This window comes from Ciconia boyciana, chromosome 8 (assembly GCF_034638445.1).
Source record: "Ciconia boyciana chromosome 8, ASM3463844v1, whole genome shotgun sequence".
Lineage (NCBI taxonomy): Eukaryota > Metazoa > Chordata > Aves > Ciconiiformes > Ciconiidae > Ciconia > Ciconia boyciana.
The window spans coordinates 45,339,843-45,361,440 of record NC_132941.1 but is presented as its reverse complement, the minus strand read 5'-3'; the positions used below and the strand labels follow the sequence as shown (position 1 = coordinate 45,361,440).

Sequence of the window (21,598 nt, the reverse complement as noted above, 5' to 3'; positions counted from 1 at the left end):
TTAACAACTCTATTTGAAAGTCACAGAGGAAGAAGGCAGGGGTACTTACCCAGATTTTTTTTATTGACATTTTTTATTTGAAATGTCGTATATTTCACACCTCTCAAGTGGGGAAAATAAATCATAGTTGATGTTCTCCTCTTCCACTATTCCAAATGAGTTCAAGCCAAAGGATAGGGGACATCTTTCATGTTTATGAGAGAGAGTGCATTAGGCACCATAATTTCCAGAGGAGGAGATATGTGCAGGAGAAGATGATGGCTAAGAGGAAGGGATGAGCCACCTTTCACACTTAGGGGAGTCAGGAATGTGAGCTGCAGCAGCAGAATCTTTACATGGGCCTTGTTCACCCAGTGGTCCCACGCATGAAACCTGTAGTGGGGGAGGACTGGAAGAGCTTGTTACATGCTTTGGCTGTGGGATGGGGCAAGAGAATCAAGACCCGAATCCGGACAGCTGCCACAGAAGAGAATTGTTCCTGTGGACTCTAAAGCAGTCACTATCAAACATTAAATTACACTCAAATACAATGATTAGCTTAGAAAAATCTGACTTCAGCATGAAGTACACACGTATTTTGCTTTAATCAAGTGAACTCTGTCTTTGGTTCATTGACAAGTTCATCCTTTATGTAACCCTCTGAGCCATTGCTGCTTGTGTCCTGCCAGGAAAGCACTGTCTGTTCATCTGCTACCCCAGTACTGCCTGTGAGGTCATGCAAGTTCTTGTTCCTCGTGGGATGCAGGTCATGAAAGATCAAGCTGTGTCAATTCACCATTCTCTGCCAGAGCATTTCATGGCTGGTTTCCACCGTGATGAGTGGAAAAGACGTCCCAGAAACTCCCCCTTGACCCTGCAAATTCTCCTTTTCCCTGTGTCACCATGTGTCTGGTGTAGGCCCTCACAGAGGGAATGGCTTGAGGTCTTTGGCCAAAGCAACTACTGGCCCTGCCTGTCTCACCTGTCTCTGTCCTGGCACCCCGCAGCCCCACTGCGTACTCACCACTTTGGCACTGACTTCTACAGAGAAAGGTCCCTCCCAGGCAGTGCCCTCCACCCTGTCCTGGGCTCCCTGCACTTCTCTCTGACTACTAGTACATTAAACACACTTCCCTCACTTTCTTCCATTTTCTGACACAGTCCTTCTTTCTCAAGTTATTCTACATTTCCTTGGTTACCATTTAGAGTCGGGAAACATGGTTTACACTTTTACTGCACTTCCTGTATTTTGGCATGGTTAAGAGAAAAGCCCTACTGACAGATACTAATACCTGTAAACTTGAAGTTAAAATGCTGCTGGTTTCTGGAATTTTCCCCATTCAAAAACTGAAGCCTCCCAAATGGTAAGAAAACATGTAAATCCATCTGTGGGAGCTTGTCTGGAAAACTAAGCTGATGAGAAGAATAGCCAATAGTGTGTTCTGCAGACATTGGTGTTGTATCGCTTTAGGGGTTTCTTGCATGATATTGATGAAATTGCTATAGCCTGACTTTCTACACGGTCAACAGGGACATGGTGTCACCACAGTGAAGAATCCTTCTGCACCACCATCCTCCTTCTAGAACAGTCCAGTGCTGGCTGTGCCACTGTGGTGGGATCACTTCTTAGGGCTGTTCTGTTTCTTTGATTTTCTCCTTTAACTTCCCAAACCACTCTGCTACTTTTGTGCTTGTCTGGTAGAACTGAAAAGCATAGTGAAGGCATACATTATATCAACTGGCATTAGCATCAGTTACTTTTTTCTTCATGTTTTGAATGCATGATTTCTCATCTGTTTTTCTTATCGCTGTAGTTACCTGATATCACCAAGTGTAGCCAAAGGTTTTGTTACTTGACGATTGCTGAATTTTTCTTGCATATTAAATTGTCAGCTGGGGTATTTTTCCATCATCATTTTTCTTTATGATATACACTGTTTTCAGTACAGATAAACTATCAGGAAGTTACATGTTTCTATTATCTTTTGTGATGATGATAAGCAACTTTTAAAGTTGCTGAATGCCTCTAGTTAAGGCCCTAGCCCCAGTTTCAGCAGGTCTATGTTCAGGTCCTCTTTGTACTGCAGATTCCTGGCTCAGCCTTTGGAAAGGCAGGGTAGACGTTTTGCCCTGTGATGATGATGTCACAGGTGGGGACATCTGATAAAGTTGCCCCTTCACTTCTTTATCTCCCAGGGCATGGACCTTTCGGATGACCTGCTGTACGCCATGGCAGTTCTGCAGGTGGTTCAGGAGGAGCTCCACTGCCCATGCAGCCAGCTGGGAGCAGCAATCTCAGGAGCCCTGCTAAGCTCAGCCATCTTTGCAATTTGGCAGCCTTCACTTCTGTGCCTCTCTTTACCACATATAGCACTGGGACAGACTTTTCCCATTTCCTGACTTTTTCTGCCTGGCATGAGGAAGGGTCTGTTCTTTCTAAATGCTGACCATAATCTAGAGCTAGCATCTTGGCTTTATTAAAAGATTATGGGTTATAGCAGCAACATAGTGAATTACTGTTGGTGGAGCCACAGTACAGGTCACAGGAAGGCTGTTACCAGCTTAATTTCCTTGCCCTTTTGGAGACTAAACAAGCAATTTGCTATGTATTGCAAATGACTGATGAACTTTGTTGGCTTCATCTTTTTCAGCTGAGTTATGTTTTGGGTCCAGTGAGTTCATACACAAATATTTAACCAAGTTTTTTGAGCTAGCTGGCCAAATGTCATTTCTGTGATCTGAAAATGAATTATGTGGTTTGTATCTTATCTCTAGTACTAGCATAGCATGTTACAAATATGGGTGTTACACAAATTGTTGAATGCTGAAGTTATCACTGAACCTTAATACATGCTGATCATGGCAGATCCTTTGTCAAACTGCTGCCAGAAATAAGGCAGAGGTTGATATTGTGATTTTCTACAAGGTACTAAGGAAAGTGCTATCTGAAAGTAGTAAGTGTTTAGTAGCTGAGATGTTGTTATTCACAGCAGAACAAGCAAGATGATTTCCACAGGCTACTCTGCTAATCTGCTCAATGAAAATGTTCAGTGAAATGTCACATTATAATGTAAGGCCATAAGAGTCTGAGGATGGATGTACAGGATCATGACAATAGTCGAGCCAGCCCATAATCCTGTCCAACAGTGGCTTAAAAATGAGTTCCCAAGGAACAGAATAAAATCATGGCAACCACAGAAGAAAATGCTCTCAGACTGCTCCAGCCTCCAGTGATTTCTGAGCCATCGGTGTTATCTTTGTGTTTGAGTACCCTCAATGGATTTTTCTCCCATGGATTTGTCCAGTTACTTTTTGGACACATACATCTTTCAAAATGGTGTTACACAGCTCAAGGGCATGATGTGTGAAGAACCACCTTCTTTTGCCTGTTTAAAACCTGCCAATTGCTATTTTAGTGCTCTGTAACTCTATACTGGAAGAGAATATGAGCAGTCATTCCCTTCTTACCTTCTCCAAACCCTTCACACTTTCACAGATATCTGCTATATCCACTTCATTAATTTCCAGACCAGGACACCTAGTCCATTTAACCTTCCAAATTTTAAGTCATCCTAAATGCCTTATGGCTTTTCAAGGTCTACTCCATCATTTTGGAATCACAGCTCCACAGAGAATTCCAGCTAAATTCCATAGGCTTGTATGGTGGTGTAAAGAGGTGCCCTTTTTCTTCTCTATTCCTTTTTTAATAATGCCCTAATGTTTAGTTTGCTTTTTTGGGCATCCTACTCAGTGTGGAGGCCCTTTAATATCCAGCCTACAATGGAGGAAAAAATAATGAGTAAAAACTCTGATACGGTCTCCTCTTCCATGACTTCAGTCTGCAAAAAAGCAAAGGATTTGGGATGTTCTCTAGGAGTGCTGGCAGATTTCCAGGCTTCACCAGTTGTAGAGCCTCTTGCAGATGTCTGTCCAGGGGCTGTCCTCCATGGCAGCAGGAAGGAGCGGCTGCCGCAGCACACTCCTTTTGCACATCTTGTTTCTCCTAAGCACCTCCCAGCCTCCTCCTAGCAAAGAGAAAGGGTAGAAAGGCTTTGTCCTTGTAAAGGCTAATGAAAGATGGGAAATTTGGCCTATCTAAAGAGATGCTAATATTGCTGATAATTTTGCAGTTTGATCTACAGTCTTCATGAGATCAGGAAGATCTTTCCCCATCAAAACCTGTTTTAGCCAGCCAGCCTTCTCTGCCTATTTCTTTTCCTCACTAAAGCATGTCAAACATATAGCTATGTCTCAGGCGTGAGAAAAGATTCAAATGCTGGATGTCTTAAGGTGTATGTACAAGTATTATCCAGACTTCACAAAATGCTTGACTGGAGCAGATAGCCCAGGAGACTTTTGAAAGAGGTTGGAGCTTGCACAGTTGGTGATAGAATAGAACAGAACAGAACAGAACAGAATAGAATAGAATAGAATAGAATAGAATAGAATATTTTCAGTTGAAAGGGACCTACAATGATCATGTAGTCCAACTGCCTGACCACTTCAGGGCTGATTGAAAGTTAAAGCATGTTATTAAGGGCGCTGATACTAGAAATTTGATCGCATATCCTTGCCTCTCAACTTACTGTACAACATCCCACTGCCTGGGGCTCAAGCTGTCCTTTTCAGAATCTGGATCTGGTTTCAGTTTGTTTCTGGTACGTATGTAATTGTGTAAAGGTTACACTATGTAAAGCTGTCCTTAGAACCTTCAATACCCATCACACTCCCCAGTGCATGATTAGCCAGAAGATATACATTCTGATGTTGTAAACATTTATAGCCAGATAGCTTCCTTTGCCGGGCAATATTTCTGACCATTGAACAAATACTGAAAATGGTTACTTTTATTTGTATCTAGAAGCCAGGGAATAGACACTGACTAATAGTCTGCACCCAGCTGTCCACTGTGGAAACTCTGGATCCCTCTCCAGCGGGGTGGGGGAGACACTTGGAAGAGCAAAACTGAGAAAAACTCCTGGGCCAAGATAAAGAGAGTTAAGGAAAGAGAAGAAAAAAAAACCAAACAAGTGATGCAAAGACTCACCACCTCCCACCAGAAGACTGATGACCAGACAGTCTCTGAGCAATGTCTACATTGGAAAGACAACTCCCCGGTTTTTGTTGCTGAGCGTGACGTTAGATGACATGGATTATCTCTTTGGTCAGTTTGGGTCAGTTGTCCCAGCTGCGTCCCCTCTCAACATCTTGACCACCCCCAGCCTGCTACCAGGGTTTGGGGGCAGAGTGAGCAACCGAGAAGGCCTTGATGCTGTGCAAGTGCTCTTCAGCAGTGGCTAAAACACTGGTGTGTTACCAACACTGTTTTAGTCACAAATCTAAAACACAGTGCCATACAGGCTGCTGTGAAGAAGCCAGATCCAGTACACCCTTGTAGGCTGTGAATACACTTGAAGGGGCTGTTTTGGGGATAAGGTGTCTTTTTTCTCATAGACCCAACCTGGAGGAGAAGAGAAGCAAGTGAATTAAACAGTAAGCGCAGATCCCAGATTAAGGCTACGTATAAACACAGGATGGGATCCCAGGAGCTGGCCCATACGTGCCAGTAGGCAGGTCCAGCAAAGCAACAGCCTCCAGAAGACATCAGAGGAAGGCTTGGATTTTGAAAGATCGGTTCACACAGTGGCATCCCACCCTGTCAATTTGAGCTCAGAGTCACAGGTGGAGCCAGAGAATGGTGCCTTTTCATAACAAGACCAGAGGCCCCAGCATCTGCTTTCATACCACTGCTGGGAAGAAAGCAGTCTTTCAGGTGCTTCTTGTGAATGTGAACTGTATCAGGATGCGTCTTTCATACTCAAATAAGCCTTTCATGCTCAAATAATTCCTGTCTTTCTGCCATCAGAGGTGACCCAAGACCTTTGGCAGTTAAATCTCTTTCCAGTGAAACTCACAGATCCCTCCAAGCAGTTCTGGCTTTACCCCAACACCATTCTGAAACCCTTCAGGGATTATGCAAGTAATTAGATAAATAATAAAAAAGCCATGTCCAGATGTGGGAGTGACGCTGTGAGCAAAGCCCTGCTTTTCCAGCGCATTAGGCTTCACAGCAGTTGTTCACCCTCAGGGCTGCCAATAGAGGAACGCAAGGCACCTTATCTGCAAAAGTAAAGGAAAAGAAAATGCAAACAACTTGAGTTTTTCCTTGATGACAATAAAACTGATTGTTCTCAGCGGTATAATCATCCCTCCAGACACAGCCTAGAAGGCTCCTCTCAGTTTCACTCATCTGCCCACTTCTGGTTTTAAATACCCTTGGTGTGCAGTATTCAGAGCAGCGCCCATTGTACCAGAATTTGCAGAATTTGTTGCTGATAAAGAACATCATTAGGACTAGGAGAGATGGGCAAGGAATCAGAGTCATCTGGCTCAAAACAGATTCCTAGCAGTCAGACATGTAAACCTGTAAAAGTCTCCTGAGGCTCCCTTTGTAGTCAAGGAAACAAATAAACTTCTTCAGTGACTGACTCATTTCACACTAAAACAGGCGCATAAGAAAAGTCAGATAACCTGTTCTCTGGAAGTATCAGTGTTTCTCCACTAACAGGGGAGACTTGCTGATTTGTACACCTACCTTTTTAATATCTAAATATAGGTGGGAAATGTTTCTTTCCTCGCTGCTGTAGAATCTGCTACTCCTCAGCTAATTGGGATAAAGATAAAATCTGCCCATCCTTTAAATCCCATTTTGACAGCTCAGTAGAAAACAAAGTCTGCTGTTCACAGTATATCTGGCTATTTTTGTATACATGAAAGTGCAGATGTGAGCACTCAAAAACTGATTGAACAAATGTGGACTCAAGTTCTAAGCCAATGAGCTGCTGCAGGAAAGAAAGTGCCTTTCACAGCCCGTTACCATTACCTGAGAGACAAATAAGGGACTTAGATATATATGTAAGAATATCTATATATAGGATATACAAGGATATGTAAGAATATATCCATTTTAACACTTCCTTCCAGTGTAACACCACCTAAGGGGCCAGTATCATTTTGGCTATGTATCTCAAAAGATGTCATGGGCTGGGATGGGCTGAGTGTTGGCAAGGTGGCAGAGCCTGTTTCGCTGGCTCGGAGGAACTGAAATGGTCCCTGATGTGATCTTTTGGGTGGGATCTGTCTCATATGACATTAGTTGTCTGAAAGTCTGGATGATCTCCCTCTCTAGTGTGTGGAGAGAAATATGCACTGCCAGAGGACACTGGCACCCATTTAATGCCTATGGGGTGATGGGGAAGGGCCCTTCTGTGGGGCAAGACCTACCCAGGGAGCATAGAAATGGGGACTTCTCACGCCTGCTGGGGATCTGGGGCTACAAAACACAAAGCTGCTCAACAATGGGGAGGGGGGGGGAAGGCAAAAAAAAAAGCAAGCTTTTCAGACAGAGCTGTCCAGGTAGATTTTGCTGCAGAGCAACTCCGTTTGACCCACATCATTTTTCTTGCCTGCATTATCCACTGCATTGTCTTTGAGCAGCAGTTTCATAGATAGGAATATCTAACCTTTATTAATCAGAGATAAACATGAAAATAATATCCTTTGGCACTGATTCTCATTCAGAGTGAGTTTAAGAGTAATTTCATGTCTCCTTCTTATTACACAGATTTCCTTCAGTGATGAAATGAATTGGTTTTTTATTCCAGTAATGTTCCCATTCTCTTCCTTAAGCTGTGGTTGTTATCAGCTTCCATTCTCTACACCCCAGGTCCTCTTCCCTTATTTGTTTCCCTACTGGGGCTTCACTCGGTCTGAATTAACATTGCTTTAGGACTGTGCTGGTTTTGGCTGGGATAGAGTTAATTTTCTTTGTAGTAGTTAGTATGGGGTTATGTTTTGGATTTGGGCTGAAAACAGTGTTGATAACACACTGATGTTTTAGTTGTTGCTGCACTAGTCAAGGACTTTTCAGCTTCCCATGCTCTGCAGGTGCAGAAGAAGTTGGGAGGGAGCACAGCCAAGATAGTTGATCCAGACTGACCAAAGGGCTATTCCATACCATATGGCGTCATGCTCAGCATATAAAGCTGGGGAAGAAGAAGGAAGGGGGGGACGTTTGGAGTTATGGTGTTTGTCTTCCCAAGTAACCGTTACGCGTGATGGAGCCCTGCTTTCCTGGAGATGACTGAACACCCACCTGCCCAGGGGAAGTAGAGAATGAATTCCTTGTTTTGCTTTGCTTACCTGCGTGGCTTTTGCTTTCCCTATTAAACTGTCTTTATCTCAACCCACGAGTTTTCTCACTTTTACTCTTCTGATTCTCTCCCCCATCCCACCAGGGGCGAGTGAGCGAGCGGCTGCGTGGTGCTTAGTTGCTGGCTGGGGTTAAACCACAACAAGGACTATTACATGACTCACAAAAGTCAAGTTTAGTAACATTCATTAACCTTAATAATCAAAGAGTAATTCACGCTCTTGACACTTAAGCAGTGTCAGGAAATAAGTGTAATTTTGCACCTACTAAATTCCTTTTTCTCACCTTGTACCTACTTCACTGGTTTACTGCACTACAGGTTTCCTGAAACCTGAGCTATGCTATTTAGTAATTATGTGTCTAGTTTAGGAAAGGTGTACCTGTTATTCAGACTCCTTCCCATACCTACTTAGTTTTAAGAAGATATCATCCACCCAGCCCTGGCCAGCAGCAAGCCCAAGTGCTTGCTGAACGCACAGCCCCTTTCACATCCCCTTGTACAGTGATGTTTCCTCCAAGCTTCCCTGACTTGCTCTAGTCATCTCATTATAGCTACCATGTTCAAATGTGCTCCAAGAGAGGATCAGTATCGCCTTACATAAAGTCACATAAAAAGGAAATATACAGCCTAATGCCATGCCTTGTAGTTGAGGCTGAGTGGAAACTGGGGGAATGGTGGGGGAGGCACGTTAGACCCGAGGGGCTGTAGGAGTCTGAGTACAGTATTTACAGTACATTGCTAGCACTTTACAGACACTACATATGATGTACAGACAAGATTTGGCAACAGAGTCCTGGGATCAGCTCTTCGGTCTCAGGTGACTGAATCACTGTTCTGCTCTACTTCTCTGCCAGAAAACACACACTGTTCTCACCCGGTTTGTAGGATTTTGTACTCCTGTGGGGAGGAGGAGTGGGAAGGATAATATTCCGTTTAAGATTTTACAGTGTATTAAATACTCAATATTAATTAAACCAATCATTCTGTTAACCTCTGTTCAGAGTGCCTGTACCTTTCATGGATCTTCACACCTTCTATGGATCTTCAACTAGTTTCTAGAAACATCAGAAAGGAGACTGCAAGTTGCTGCAGGGATTTGTGGTTTGGGGAGAACCTGTGACCACACAAATGCTGTAGACGGTATGGTTTGTCTGGTTAAAATATCAGATTAGGATAAACTGAGTGTATTCCTCAAAATCTGCATGTGTGACTTGGGTACAGTTGTATAATTTCATTCCAGAAGCGGAGGTGAAATGCCTAGGAAGAACTTGGAATGATGCCCTTTTTCAACCACAACACCTCCCTCCACTGTGCTCAGATACTAGAGGGACTGGCAGATCTCAATCTATGCATGAAGGCAAACAGCAAGAGTTTAAGCATTTATGTAGCAGCTAGGATCTAAATATTTCTGCATTTTTGAGTTTGTTTGATAGCATTAGAACATTATTTCTTTAGTCCTACATGAATGATTACCCAAAGGAACACAAGCTGGAGAGGTAAAAAATCAGTATGCAAACAAAGAGTTCATCCCTAGCTTGTTCATTCTTATCTTGAGCAAATTAATAAGTAATCTCATATCTCAGCAGGAATAGGGAGGCACTATTGGCTATTTTCATCCATGTGCTTTGGTATCGCAGCATATAAATAAGCATGGATTTACAGGTCCAACATGAGGCTCTTCTGACACTTGACTTCTCTTTCCTCAGCCCATCATGGAGCTCCTGGGAGCGACCACTATTTTCCTGCTGGTCTGCATCTCATGCCTTCTTCTCTTTGCCACATGGAGAAGCATATCACAAAAAGAGAAGCAGCCTCCTGGTCCCATTGCGCTCCCTGTTGCTGGAAACATACTCCAGCTGAACCCATGGAACTTGCCTGAAAGCTTGAAGGAGGTAAGAGGCTGTCTCCTTCTTTCCTATGTTGTCTCCATTGCATATAAAACAAAGTCTGGTCCAGACCATCTCAGCTTAATTCATGACCTTAATTTGCATTGACCAAATGTCAGACTCAAACGGAAACAAAAGGTTTCCCAGAAGCACATGCTTCTGAAGTCTATATATTGCAATAATCTATATATCTAAGTCTATATATTGCAAGTCTAAGTCTCTATATTTGCAATAATCATACTAATGACAACTCCTGTGCTGACCTCACAGCAGTACTGCAATTTGCAGTGGATTTGCAATCAAGGCACTGATGCTATTGCAATATTCACTATACACCTCCTGTGCCCAACTCCTCACCATGCTGGCAACACAGGCTGGCCCTTTTGAGGGGAGGATCCTGCTCCATTCTGCTGCCTCTGCTCCCTAGCAGATAGGTAGGATCTCCTGGGAGCAGAAGTAGCGAGTGAAGGGGTTGAAACAAAAAAAGTTTGGAGGTGAATTGTGCTGTCTGTTCCATCTCCTAGCTGATGTCACCCATCTGTCAAACAAAACCTATGTATTGCAAGACCTGGGAGGGGACAGGCGGAGGGAGTTTGGCTGGAGTGCCTGTTCCTTAGGGGACTGTGAGAGCATGGTGGTAGATGGATGGGAAGGGCGGGTGTCCCTGGGTTCTTCAAAGCAAAACTGTGCTGATGGCTGACATCACCGTGTGTACCGTCAGATACATGCATACCCGTATGACCTCCTTTTTGCCTTGGTGCTTGTGAACATTGAGAATCATGAGCACCCATAGGCATTCTGCTTTGTTTCAGAGCACTAGGTGATTCAGTTTCCCACCATAAAAAACCTGGGACTATATCTAGTTTGCTCTTAAAAAGTGAGCATGAGAAGAAGTGTTACAGGAGGGACCACGTAGCCCAAGAATCTTTCTGCAATTGTAGCCAAAAGCAGATGCCTGGGAAAGACTACATGATTAGTGCAAGTATGCAGTGACTCTCCACTTATATACTCATCCAATTTCCAGAGATTTGGAAATCTGAGTGGCCCAGGAGATTTTAGAGACAACTGTGGCATGTTTGTGCTCAAAACCCCTTTAGGCACTTGCTTCCATAAGTGTATATAATTGCTTTTTGAGCCCGTGTAAACTGTTATCCACTGTGCCCTGTAGAGAGGCATGCCAGACTGTTTTGCCAGCCCCATGAAGAACTATTTTCTTTTCTGGGATTTGCACTTGACACCTCACCATTTCCATTCATATCCCCTATTTCTTGTACAATTCCCTTTCCCTGGTTGTAATTCATAGTTGAAAGATCTCTGCACTGCTGCTGATCAATGCCATGTCTCAGCGATGCTGCGACAATGGCACACCACCCCTCAGACCCCTTTGCTACAAACTTCTTTTAACGTGATTAACATTCAGACATGTTGTTCTTTACGTTCCTCTTTCCTACAGCTCAGCAAGAAGTATGGTCCTGTCTTCACAATATATTTAGGCCCACAAAAGATTGTGGTGCTGTACGGCTATGATGTTGTGAAAGAAGCTCTGATTGATCAGGCAGATGACTTCAGCGGAAGAGGCAATCTACCACTGCTTAAAAGACTCTTCCAAGGCACAGGTACGTCCCTGGTAATGTTAGCATACAAAGCTGATGCTTTCAGTGCTTCAGGAGCACAGCTGAGAGGGCAGTGGAGGAGGGAATGGTGGATTTCATTTACTACTTTCATGCATACAAATTAGCAATAATAGACTAAAAGCCCGACTTCTTACTTGGACCTTTGAGTAAATTGGACCCCTGGAGAACTGTTTAAGGTCCCAGGTTGGCTTCACTGGGTGCCTTTCTATTTTCAGCGTGCTTCAAATTGTGGCTAAAATTTTGTTCATTAAATGTGCCTCTAAGATCTTAGGTAAGTTCATTCTCCCATTTCTGAAAATATTGACAATACACATGCAGCTAAGGAAACAGCAAAAGGAAAGTCCACAGCACAACAAAGACAAGATAATATAGGCTGTCCCAGTAAGGGCCACATTCAAGACTAGGCCCTGAGCTTATTTACCAGGGCAGTTCCCAATATGGTATTTATCTGGGTAAATAGTACCTATTGTATGGTACTATAGTACAGTATCAGTGGTATTGTCAATAATGATACGCTGTGTGAAGGTACATAGCAGAACGGTTGAGCAGTTATGCCAGTGCAAAGGCCATGTGCTTGTGGCCAAAATCAATTCAGTACCAGTGTTACCTTCTTATTTACATCCTAACATAGTTTTTCTTATTCTGGGAATAAACTCAGATTTACTCAAAGTGCTGTGACAGATGGATCAGATTTGTCACCTCCAGAATTGCAGAGAAGTTAGGTTTTTGGGCATATAGCAATTGCAGTATAAGTCCACAGAGAGGTGTCTTTGCATATTGAGTACTTACTGTGTAGCTCCCATTCAGGGGAAAAAAATCTGTTTCCTTATGGAGGTCTATTTTTCCTTCCTGTGTCAGGCATTGTGACCAGCAATGGGGAGACGTGGAAGCAGCTCCGGCGATTTGCACTCACCACCTTGAGGGATTTTGGGATGGGGAAGAAGAGCATTGAGGAGCGAATCCAGGAGGAAGCTCATTTTCTGGTGGAGAGGATCAGGAACACACATGGTAGGACACGGACTTTGTGCCTGCTGGGACACCCTGCGTATCTGCAATGAGACAATGAGGAGTGTAGGGCTGTTTCACCAAATCTATGACCCAAGAAGTGAGCATGTGACGGCTGTTTCTGCTCCTTGCTCCAATAGGCAAAGTTATCACTGCTGAGAGTGGGTCAGTCAAAGGCACTGTGACAGTATGGAGGGATAAATGTAGGAGACTGATGTTGGAAAGCATTCTTTAACCTCTTCTGCTTGAGGAACAAGACAGGAAGTGGCAAAGGGAACAGCTTGGCCCCAAAGCCAAGGGTTTGGTGGAATTCAGCCATGGAGACAGCGGTGGGCACTGCCAGGTAACCAAGCAACATGCACTTCCTTGCCTTGTCTCCTGCACCTCTAAGTAAACGGATCTTGAAGAAGTGGGTGACCAGAAAACTCATTTACAGATATTTGGGGTTGGGTCCAGTTCATCTGAACACTAGACAATACCTCCCAGTATTGGTGGCACTGTGCAATGGGAACACAGACTATAAGCTGCTTTTGAGGGCAGGGCGTAAGGTAACCTTGCAGATGGAGCGATGCACTTCACTCTTAAGAGAGAAGCAAAAATATACTTTATTGATATAAAACAGTGAGTTAACAAGGTTCCATGGTAACTGGAACAGTGTTTTAACAAGATTTGATGGCAAGGTACACTTGATTATTTACTGCATAGAGGACAGGCTCAGACAGAACTGTCAGGGAGACCCTCCCGTTGAGTCATGAGGTTCAGAAAGGACCCCTTTGCTCTCTAAACTCCTTCTCAGAGAGCAGTCTAGGTGCAGCTGGATCCTATCCTAGTCCCAGACTTGGTCAATGATTTATGTCTAAATGATTATATGTGCGCAATCAATCCTTTATATAACTTAGTTAAGATTTCACAGTTTAGCATGCTGTTAGTCACTTACCGAGGATCTGTGGTGGCAAGGAATCTCTCAACCTCGAGCAGTAACCTTGAGACGCATCCCTACTCAAGGGGAGATCCTGGCTTGCAGCCCACTGCTGTGCAGGAGAGCTCCAAGGGCTCTTGGGCTGCTCACTATTTATGGGGGTGAGATGATTGACTCATAGTCATATTTGCATGCCGACCACAGCTTTTAGCTTCTTTACTGTGGTTAGGTGGGCACATTGCACAATAGCCCTTGGCTATTGTGCGGATGCAGCCATCATGACCAGACGCATACATTATGACCAGTCACTGGTGGTTATCACCTGAGCAGGGTTATGGGAGATAAAAGTTGGGGGTGAGAGCACACTGCCACAGTAACCCCCTTGGTTTCAACCTGTAAATGCATTTTCTGGTAGTATATAAGACAATTATACTTCTAAGTACTTCCCCTGAGAGTGGCACGGTACCAGTCTGGACCCCATGCTTCCTTTCCACAGCCAGCCTTTAATGTGTGCTTATTCTGCAAGGGGGAAAAAGCAGATGGATCTAAAAGGATGCTGAAGCATCACTGTTTCCCATGAGCCACTAGAAAATTCAGTCTGGCTTCATAGATAAACATTCCTGCTACAAATCAGAGAAAACACTCACCTGCATTGCTCTTATCCTTTCACTAGCATGGTAATACTGTATTTCCTATGCCCTACTGCAAGCCTCCATCTCTGGCTCACCTTGTTATGGCTTCTTTTACTGTGTACTAAAAGGCTTTGCAAGCAAGATATATACAACTGGAAAGTATAAAGCCGTTATTTACTCTTAATGCAAATAATAAATAGCTAGGACTAGTTATCTGCTAGGCTTAGCATTAATATACTCACCGCCTCTGATGAGACATCTGCTGAGTCTTCAATGGCCAGGGAGTCATCAGTCAGGCAGAGAAGGGTTGGTGCCATTTCTCCTTGGAATAGGCTGATCCTCAATGCTGCCAAGTTGCCATTTTCTGATACCTTGTTTTTCTTTTAGGATTTTATACCTTTTCATGTTGCTGTTTCTCCTCTTGAAACCTTGAGATGCACCCTATCACTGTCTGCAATTACACCTTTCCTTTCTTTCTTGGGTCTAATTTTGCTTTTTTCTCACACCATAGTTCTCAGAAGCTTATGCAGCTGTACTATCAAAACTAGACTTTGATCACAGGCATTTGAACTCCTAGGAGAGGATTATACAACTCAGGTTATGCTAATAGAGTTCATAAACAGGGTGCAATAACCTAAAGACATGGCTCAGGCAAAGTCCTTACGGTTTCATTGGGTTTTGGTGGGAATCTTTGGGCCATTTCTAATAGTCAGTCTATAAGGCAGACAGGCATGGGTCAGCTGAAGAGGAACCAAGTCACTCAGACCAGTGTTCTGCTGAGAACAGTACAAAAGAGATACTTAAACCATTCAGACAGGGAAATCAGTTCACTTCAAGTAGAGAAGAATAAATTGGATAAGCCCTTCACCATCCTTTCAAAGGACTGCAAAATTCTGGGTCTCAAGAGGATGCAAAACTTTCCTGTAGTGTCAAAGGAGGGGATCATGCCTCAAATACTGAAAGCAAGATACCATTTTTTTTCTCGTTGCAGAGCGACCCTTCAACCCTGGCAACTTCCTAGTCCACGCTGTTTCCAACATCATCTGCTCCATTATCTTCGGGGATCGTTTTGACTATGAGGACAAGAAATTTCTAACTTTAATTGACTTGCTAGATGAAAACAACAAGCTCCAGAACTCTATACAAACACAGGTGTGTACAGTTTTAATTAATAAATTTGTTAATGATTATATTATTTTATTAATGAATATTTATTCATGTTACTAATTTTTAATTGGAGTGGATTTTCCTTAATTTGGAGAAATTTTTTTAAAGCCAAAAAGGCAGTTAAATAACCAATTCCTGTTGTTTTTTCTTACCTTATGGAATTGCCATTGTATGTCCAAAGAAGGATATCATTGCAAAAGTTGCTCAAGTGAAGTCTATCCTTGAATATAGTGAAACCATAAAATAAAAGGCATTAAAATCCAGTTGAATAAAAAAGACCTACACTTCCAAAACAGTTTAAATGCCCCATTTTCATAGTTACAGTTAGGGGAATATTTTATTGTATCCATATTAATCAGAATGTGCTTTTCCATCATTTTATTTTTACAGCTATACAATTTCTTCCCAACTGTCATGGAGTATTTACCTGGGCCTCATCAAGAAATGATAAAAAATACTGAAAAAGTTAATCAATTTACTTTAGATATCATAGCGGAACACCAGAAAACCCTGGATCCCACTTGTCCTCGAGATTTTATTGATGCTTTTCTTAACAAAATGGAACAGGTAATGTAAGAGTGAGAGATTTATTGGATTATAAGAAAACCACTGCTTGAATCCCAGTTTCTTTTCAGTTGTGGCAGGGCACTGGGCTTTCGCAAATACAGAGGGGAACTTACTTTTCTTGGCACATCAACTTCATTCTATCCTCTCCATTTTCTTATCAAGGATTTTAAAACACAGAATTAACAGCACTAGCCAAAGTTAGGAAAGTTGAAGAACAATCAGGTTGATGTAATTCAATGCTCCTCCCATATTAAGAAAGGTTCCTAATATTATCTAGTAAAAGTACCACAAACGCTGGTGTTCTGGAGAGCGAGGGTCGTATTTTTTCAAAGGACATTAGATGTGTTTAAAAACATACATTATGGGTACAGGACTTTCCTTTTTAAACAAGCTGCTTAGCTTTGTCATTCAAATGTTCTGCCAAATCTTCCTCCAGGAGAAAGGGAATGGTCACTCAGAATTCACCGTTGAGACCTTGAGCAGAACCACGCTTGACTTGTTCCTTGCAGGAACAGGGACCACCAGCATCACACTGAGACATGGACTTCTGATTCTCCAGAAATACCCAGAGATAGTAGGTAATAGAAAAAGAAATAAATAATTGAAAACTTTTTTATTAAAAAGTTGGTCATGGGATCAATTTATACAATTCCTGTCACTACCACATGTGGCAATGGTCCCCCAACTAAGGAAACGTATTTGCAGCATGGAAATGTGTATTAGTCTTAATTCTATTTACAGGAAAGAGATATTAGTACTTAGTACATTCACGTATTCCTGGTGTGCTAAAAGCAAGTTTTGCTGTAAATATGGGGAGAGGTTTAGGCAAACAGATGGGGGACTTGTCCATTCAACATTTACTTATTTCCTAACAGAGAAAATTCAAAAGGAGATTGACTGTGTGATTGGCCGAGACCGAAGCCCCTGCATGGCAGATCGGAGCCAGATGCCCTACACAGATGCTGTGAGCCATGAAATCCAGAGATTCATTGATTTCCTTCCACTTAATGTCCCACATACTGTGATCAAAGACACCAAGTTCAGAGACTATTTTATCCCCAAGGTCTGTTCCACTGTGTCTGAGAAAGGTCATAATCTCTTGAAAACAATGATGTGTTCTATTCACTGTATTTTATTTTCAAAAACACTGAAATGTGATATAGAATTGGAATAATTTTGTTTGAAAGGGGATTCTGGAAGTTATTGAGTCCAACTCCTTGTATTTGAAAAAAATAAGACTTTTTGTCCTCTATCTGAAGAGGGAGATAGAGCTTTCTATTTTTTTCATGTAAATGTAAGCAATCAAAGTCCTAATTTATTTGGAAGCAATATTAAATGCTCTCATCAGACTCACCATTAAAATTCATTAAAAAACAGCTTTGCCATACCAATGGCACACATTTTTATTCATTAAATGCCCATTTTGAACTGGTTAAACTTTGACTACCCTTCTATTCAGCTCTGGGAACTGCTCAATGATGCTTTGCTTTAGCATGTCTCCATTTTAACTTTCTGCTCCTCTCTCTGTTAATTCAGGACACTATGATATTCCCTATGCTGACTTCTGTCCTACATGATAGCAAGGAATTTCCAAATCCAGAAAAATTTGACCCAGGACACTTCCTGAATGCAAATGGTACCTTTAAAAAGAGTGACTACTTCATGCCATTTTCTGCAGGTAAGACCTCTTTCTATTTCAGATCCTAGGCTATCCTCTCCTAGAACCTCTCTGAAGATTTTAGTGGCTCCGTCACCATGGTCTGTACAGTGATGTCTAGTGATATGCTAGAGTCATTTCTGGGCAGCTCTAACCCCTGTACTAGAGTTTCAGTTGACTTCCTTTTTTAGCAATCACAAAAGCTCCTCCAATGCATTCTACAAGAAGAGATGTATGAAGTGGGACTCAGACATGCAACTTCTCTCTCCAAACTTACCATCAAACAGCAGCAGAACACAAGAAACAGAAGCCTTCAAACTGCCTTTGCCCACTGAGCACTCTCATTGTTCTAGACACTTAGCCCCTAGTTTAATTCATTTGCTTCCCAAAATGCTGCAGTGCTGCCTGTCCATTCTGAGATGCCTGAACTTTCATGGAACAGTGGTTAAAATAAGTTACCAGCAAAATATTCCACTGTCACCTCACTTTTTATTATTTTTTGCTTGCAGGAAAACGCATCTGTGCAGGAGAAGGTCTGGCCCGGATGGAGCTATTTGTATTTTTAACAGCCATCCTGCAGAACTTTACTTTGAAACCTGTTGTGGATCACAAGGACATTGACATTTCCCCGTTAGTCAGCTCTCTGGCAAATATGCCCCGACCTTATGAGGTCTCTTTTATTCCACGTTAGCCAAGTGAAGACAGTTGCCAGCTTCCAAACTCATGAAAACTCTGGTTGAATGACAGTCATTTCCAAATCTGTTGAGACTGAAACACTCAGATCATTTGCTAGATACTTTATGGAGAGAAACGTACTTAGAAAAGAAAATTGTATGGTGCTTTTATAATCACCACAGCCAGCTCTAAACAGACAGAATAGGAAATTGCACAGGGAAGGAGACAGCTCCCTGTGCAAAATTATACATGCTCTCCTCTGCACCTACCTCGCCTAGCTCAGGTTCCTATCTGGCTCCTGACATCCTGGCATGTCAGGGTGTGTGGACTAGTGCTCCGAGAGCCCTGCTGCTGCTGTTGTCCCTATCACTTGGTCATCTCAGCACAGCAGGAACAGACGCCTGTACTCCAGGGTTTCCACAGACTCTGCTTGAGGTATCTCTCTCTGTATTTTCAGTTTGTTTGTGACCTTTTTGTAAAGGTAAGCATAAAACAGTGGGGTTTTTCTGTTAGAAGATGATCAACTACAGTATTCTTGCCGCAATGCATATTGTCTCCAGTGGTGGGGATGGAGTTTATCGATGACTGGGCAGATGGGTCCTCTCCTGTGTGATTATAGTGAAGGTTTGTGAAATTACAATTTATATTGCAAAATAAAGAAGTAGTACACAGAACTGTTGTTTTTCTGAGATCCCAGAAGAACATCTTTTAGTGAAAAATCTGCCTCCACAAACCTTATACTCCCAAATGTGTTCCAAGTCTTGTACATAGCTGACTTTCATTTCAATCATTTATATGAAAGGTATTATGGCTTGAAGACTGGAGCTGGCCAATGACCTATGAAACTTCCATTCTCAGTAACAATGTGGGAGAAGGCTCGATTGACCCTATGAGACCTACCAGAACCCCAACTGTATTTACAGAGCTGTCCATTGTGGCAAAAGAGGACAAATTAAATAATACTGGGATCCACCCAGTGCTATTTACTAGATGAACGGCAGCTTGCATCTTCCCATCATTTTATGAAGCGCGTAAAGGTCACTACAGCAATGTTACAATCAGGCAAAAAAAGATAAAAAGAGTTTACATTAGTTGCCAAGCATACATGTACTGATGTAGGACTGGCATTTCCTAACTCGACCACGTTCCCTGCAATGTATAATTTATAGTGACTACAGTGAAGACAGAGAGCTGAATCTGTGCTATGTGGAAAAAGACAGCAACTGTAATATTACCACAATGGCATTAACTGTTACCACAACGGCATGTGCCTGTTTATGTGAAACAGGCACAACTTCTTTCCTTTCAAAGTATTAATAAGCTAGATATACCATCAGTTGGTAGCACGGCATTGCAAAGGCAAAAGTCACAAATGTCACAGAATCATGGAAATATGAATGAAAGATATATGAAAATATGATCTAGGTTATTGCCATATACCAAAGAGGATCAACTATTACAAGTCTTCTCACCAGATAAAAAGAAGAAAGCACTCCATACTTCCTTTTCAGCTGTGCCATGACTAAAATAGGCAAAGCAAATGGCCTGGGGACAGCTTCCCTCTTCCAGACATCTTCCTCCATACAGAAAAGACAAGGAGGCAGCCAATGCAAATCAGCAAGAAAACAGCTTCAGCTCCTAGAGCCTCCACCATGATATGCAGCGGGGCTTTGAGATTAGAGGAGGACTAAAACTGTGTCCTGGAAGCCTCACTTTGTGTCGCCTGTGGTACAAAAAGCAGTGCAATGGTAACCAATAACTGCTCACCATTCCTCTGGGTTAATTTGCTTTAGCACCAAGTAATATTACCACCTCCTGGGAGACTAAGGATCAGATTTTTAAAAATTCAAATGCTTAGTGAATAGGATTTAGCTCATCAACCTTTGTTGACCACTAAACTGAAAATTGTTAGTTTAAAAAATTAACCATCATTGAAAAGCTCTACATCTCCCACAAAGCCATACTGCTTACTCTCTCCCTGCCTGCTAGCATTCAGTCTTGCCTAGACACTTCTTCTGCTGAGACTGTACAGACAGTGCATTGCTTGCTCATGTGCAGGACTAGGCAGAGCTATATGAATTTTCTATGGCAAACCTGACACAATGCCCTGTCACTTGGCCACAGGAAGAAGTGGCTTTCAAACTCAATTAATCCATTCTGCACACTGTTGCTATTAGTTCCTAAATACTTCTCACAGAACATAAGCACCCCTGTGAGCTCAAGTTTCTAAGACACTTCTAAGATGCTGGGAAGCAGTTAAGAAGCAAAAGTCAGCTGGGCAAGCACTAACGAAGAAAAGAACTGGCAAGTTCTCAAACCCACTAAAGGTGGGTTCCCCAAGTGAGGAACTCAGTGAAGCAATCCATGAAGCAAACAAATGTACTTGAGCATTTTCCCCATAAGAGGGCAATAGCACTTGCCTGAGCTACTATTATGAATTAACATGACATACATAGATTAATTGTATGTCTGGACATTAAGGATAGATATGGGTCAAGGGAGATAGGGTCATCAAAGGTGAATACAAGCAGTTTGGAGTAGCCAGGTGTAAACTCAAATATCTTTAAATTTTTTGTTGAAGAGGAAAAAATCATGGGCAGAGTGCATACCAGAGCCTCGTGTGCACGTATATGTTACATACTCCTTGTAGGCTGCAGGGAAGGATGCTGAGACATTTGTGAATTCCCACACAGAAGCTGCATTTAAAAGGGAAAGTTATGAAAACAGTAGTTTTATCCCCAGCTGTCAAGGTTCTTAGTGATTCTGCCAGTTACAATTTCAAAGATACATTTTGACCTCTTGGGATGTCAGTGCTCCCTTGGTAACTTTATACAGTAGCATGTTAAGCTGTATATGACTGTCAAGAGACTTCTAAAAGTTGAAAGTGGCTTTGTGTCACATAGAATATACTGAGGTTCACCAGTGCTACGTTATCCTGAGGATGAAGCTCTCTGTTGGATTACTGATTAACACTGAAGAACTTTGGTTCTGGGACTGACCTTTCTAAACGGATCTTCTGTTTGGCACACAAATACACCAGAGATGTTTTTCACATGGGTCATGACTGTGACTCACAATACTTGTGTGCTGTGGGATACACACACATCCCCCAACAGAGACACACACACACAGCAAAGGTTCCAACTTTCTTGCAGCTGAGGGACCCAAGGAGAGTTTTCACACTTGTGCTTTTGCCTTTTCAAGCTCTAATATGGAGTATGCCTCACTTGGCTTCTTTCTTTCACTGAAGACTCTCAGTCCAAG

At 42.5% G+C, this 21,598-nt stretch overlaps 1 protein-coding gene across 9 annotated transcripts in view; it reads left to right on the top strand.

The window, feature by feature from the left end:
• LOC140655790 (cytochrome P450 2H1-like) overlaps positions 1–19,122 on the top strand; it is a 33,638-nt gene extending 14,516 nt beyond the window's left edge. For 8 of the 9 annotated variants that reach the window (XM_072870701.1, XM_072870699.1, XM_072870700.1 and 5 more), the window contains 10 exons: positions 9,194–9,332; positions 9,899–10,084; positions 11,532–11,694; positions 12,571–12,720; positions 15,260–15,420; positions 15,826–16,002; positions 16,439–16,580; positions 16,878–17,065; positions 17,539–17,680; positions 18,169–19,121. In XM_072870701.1, the coding sequence (XP_072726802.1) occupies positions 9,905–10,084; positions 11,532–11,694; positions 12,571–12,720; positions 15,260–15,420; positions 15,826–16,002; positions 16,439–16,580; positions 16,878–17,065; positions 17,539–17,680; positions 18,169–18,350 (1,485 nt within the window). In that variant the 5' untranslated portion in view covers positions 9,194–9,332; positions 9,899–9,904 and the 3' untranslated portion in view covers positions 18,351–19,121. Of the gene's footprint in view, positions 1–9,193; positions 9,333–9,898; positions 10,085–11,531; positions 11,695–12,570; positions 12,721–15,259; positions 15,421–15,825; positions 16,003–16,438; positions 16,581–16,877; positions 17,066–17,538; positions 17,681–18,168 lie in introns of all 9 variants that reach the window. The other variant, XM_072870706.1, reaches the window with a different exon arrangement.
• The last annotated feature ends 2,476 nt before the right edge of the window (positions 19,123–21,598 follow it).